We start from the raw sequence: 1,457 nt of genomic DNA, 5'->3' as shown, positions 1-1,457 counted from the left end.
TGATTTTAAAATTGTACAAAATAGTTAGCATCCCTGTGTGTCTGGAGGCAATAATGCCATGGTACATGCCTGCCTTACATCGACAGCTCTTTATCGTGAGTTTGAGACTTCTTGGATACAAAATGCCTATTTTCAAAAGTTCAGTATTGTTACAGAGAGATTTATTTTGTTGTGCCTCACCCAGATGACAATAATTACTGAGCAACCGAGCAACAAATAAATAAATGGGAATTATAAAGCCCTGGTCTGCATCAGGACTTAATGAGAGACATTATTCCAGTTTCATACCCTGAGCCTCTCCAGAACTTATGGGATAAAAAAAAATAAAATAAAATAAAAATGAAATAAAGCAGAGTGCTCCATTACCGCTAATTCAATTTCTCAGCCTGTAAAATTGCTGCAAATGAATTACAGGACACAAGAGGATTAGCATAGTGTTAAGTTATTAATGGTCTGAAAGGCAAATAACAATTGAAAGGATAGGGCAGTTTAATCATCCTGAAAGTCAGCCAGGCCTTCGCTGTTTGCTATCTGCAATTGCAAAATAACACTTACCAGTTTTTGCAACGGATGTATACTGAGGCTGCTTTGTCAAAATATTGTCCTTTTTCATAGAGCTGGGCAGCTTCCGAAAATTGCTAAGGGATAAAAAAAAAAAAATAACAATACAGATTTTCAGCTTAGCATAATTCAGGCTGGCTCAGGAATTCTGGCAGCTGAATGATCCACAATCATAAAGGGATCGTAGTTCCCCACCTCCGGTTTACAGGTAGTGCTCGACTTACAATTCATTTAGCGACCGTTCGACGTTATGAGACGGCACTGAGTAAAGTGATTTATGACCGTTTTTCTCACTTACAACCCTTGCGGCGTCCCTCGTGGTCACGTGATCAAAATTTGGACCCTTGGCAACTGACTCACACTCATGACGGTTGCAGTGTCCCGGGGGCCATTTTCCTTCTTATATTTTACTCTTAGAATTAGAGTTGGAATTAGATGATACTGGGGTGGGGGGGAGGAGGAGGAATGTGCATGGGTGTTTAGTTAGACATAACAATACTGTAACTAGGGTGAGAACCAAGGTTTTTTGAAATAAGAGATGATAAGAAATGGCGGGTTGGAGAACTGGAGGGAAAGCCTGCATTTCAAGCTAATTGGAGAATGTGATTTGTGACTGTTAACTGGAGGAGGGAATTGTGCTTTGATGCTATGTGCTCAGGGGAGGGGAATTCAGATTTTGGCTTTGGCTATGTACGTGCCGATGCTATGCTACTCGAATAAAAGATTCTTTAAGGTAAACAATGCCTCAAAGTTCTTTGAAGAGTTTCATCTGTTGGAACCAGGACAGCAACTGTGGTCTACCTCTATCGCAGTGCATTAGCTACCTTCATGCTCTCCAAAATAGCCCCACAGTCCTTTTTTAACGTTCTGCTCGGGTGCTTGATGGCCTGGTTAAC

The 1,457-nt window shown here is 40.9% G+C and overlaps 1 protein-coding gene across 1 annotated transcript in view; it reads right to left on the bottom strand.

Annotated features, from left to right (window-relative positions):
* Window positions 1–1,457, bottom strand: part of WDR19 (WD repeat domain 19) — a gene marked incomplete at its 5' end in the record, with an annotated part of 42,863 nt that overhangs the window by 18,193 nt on the left and 23,213 nt on the right. The window contains 2 exons of the mRNA XM_015828405.1: window positions 79–126; window positions 556–638. Coding sequence (XP_015683891.1) covers window positions 79–126; window positions 556–638 — 131 coding nt within the window. The remainder of the gene's footprint in view (window positions 1–78; window positions 127–555; window positions 639–1,457) is intronic.

Source organism: Protobothrops mucrosquamatus, unplaced genomic scaffold (genome assembly GCF_001527695.2).
Source record: "Protobothrops mucrosquamatus isolate PMUCROS unplaced genomic scaffold, P.Mucros_1.0 scaffold4467, whole genome shotgun sequence".
Lineage (NCBI taxonomy): Eukaryota > Metazoa > Chordata > Lepidosauria > Squamata > Viperidae > Protobothrops > Protobothrops mucrosquamatus.
Note: the sequence above shows the minus strand (reverse complement) of the source record. Positions and strands in the feature narration are given on the sequence as shown.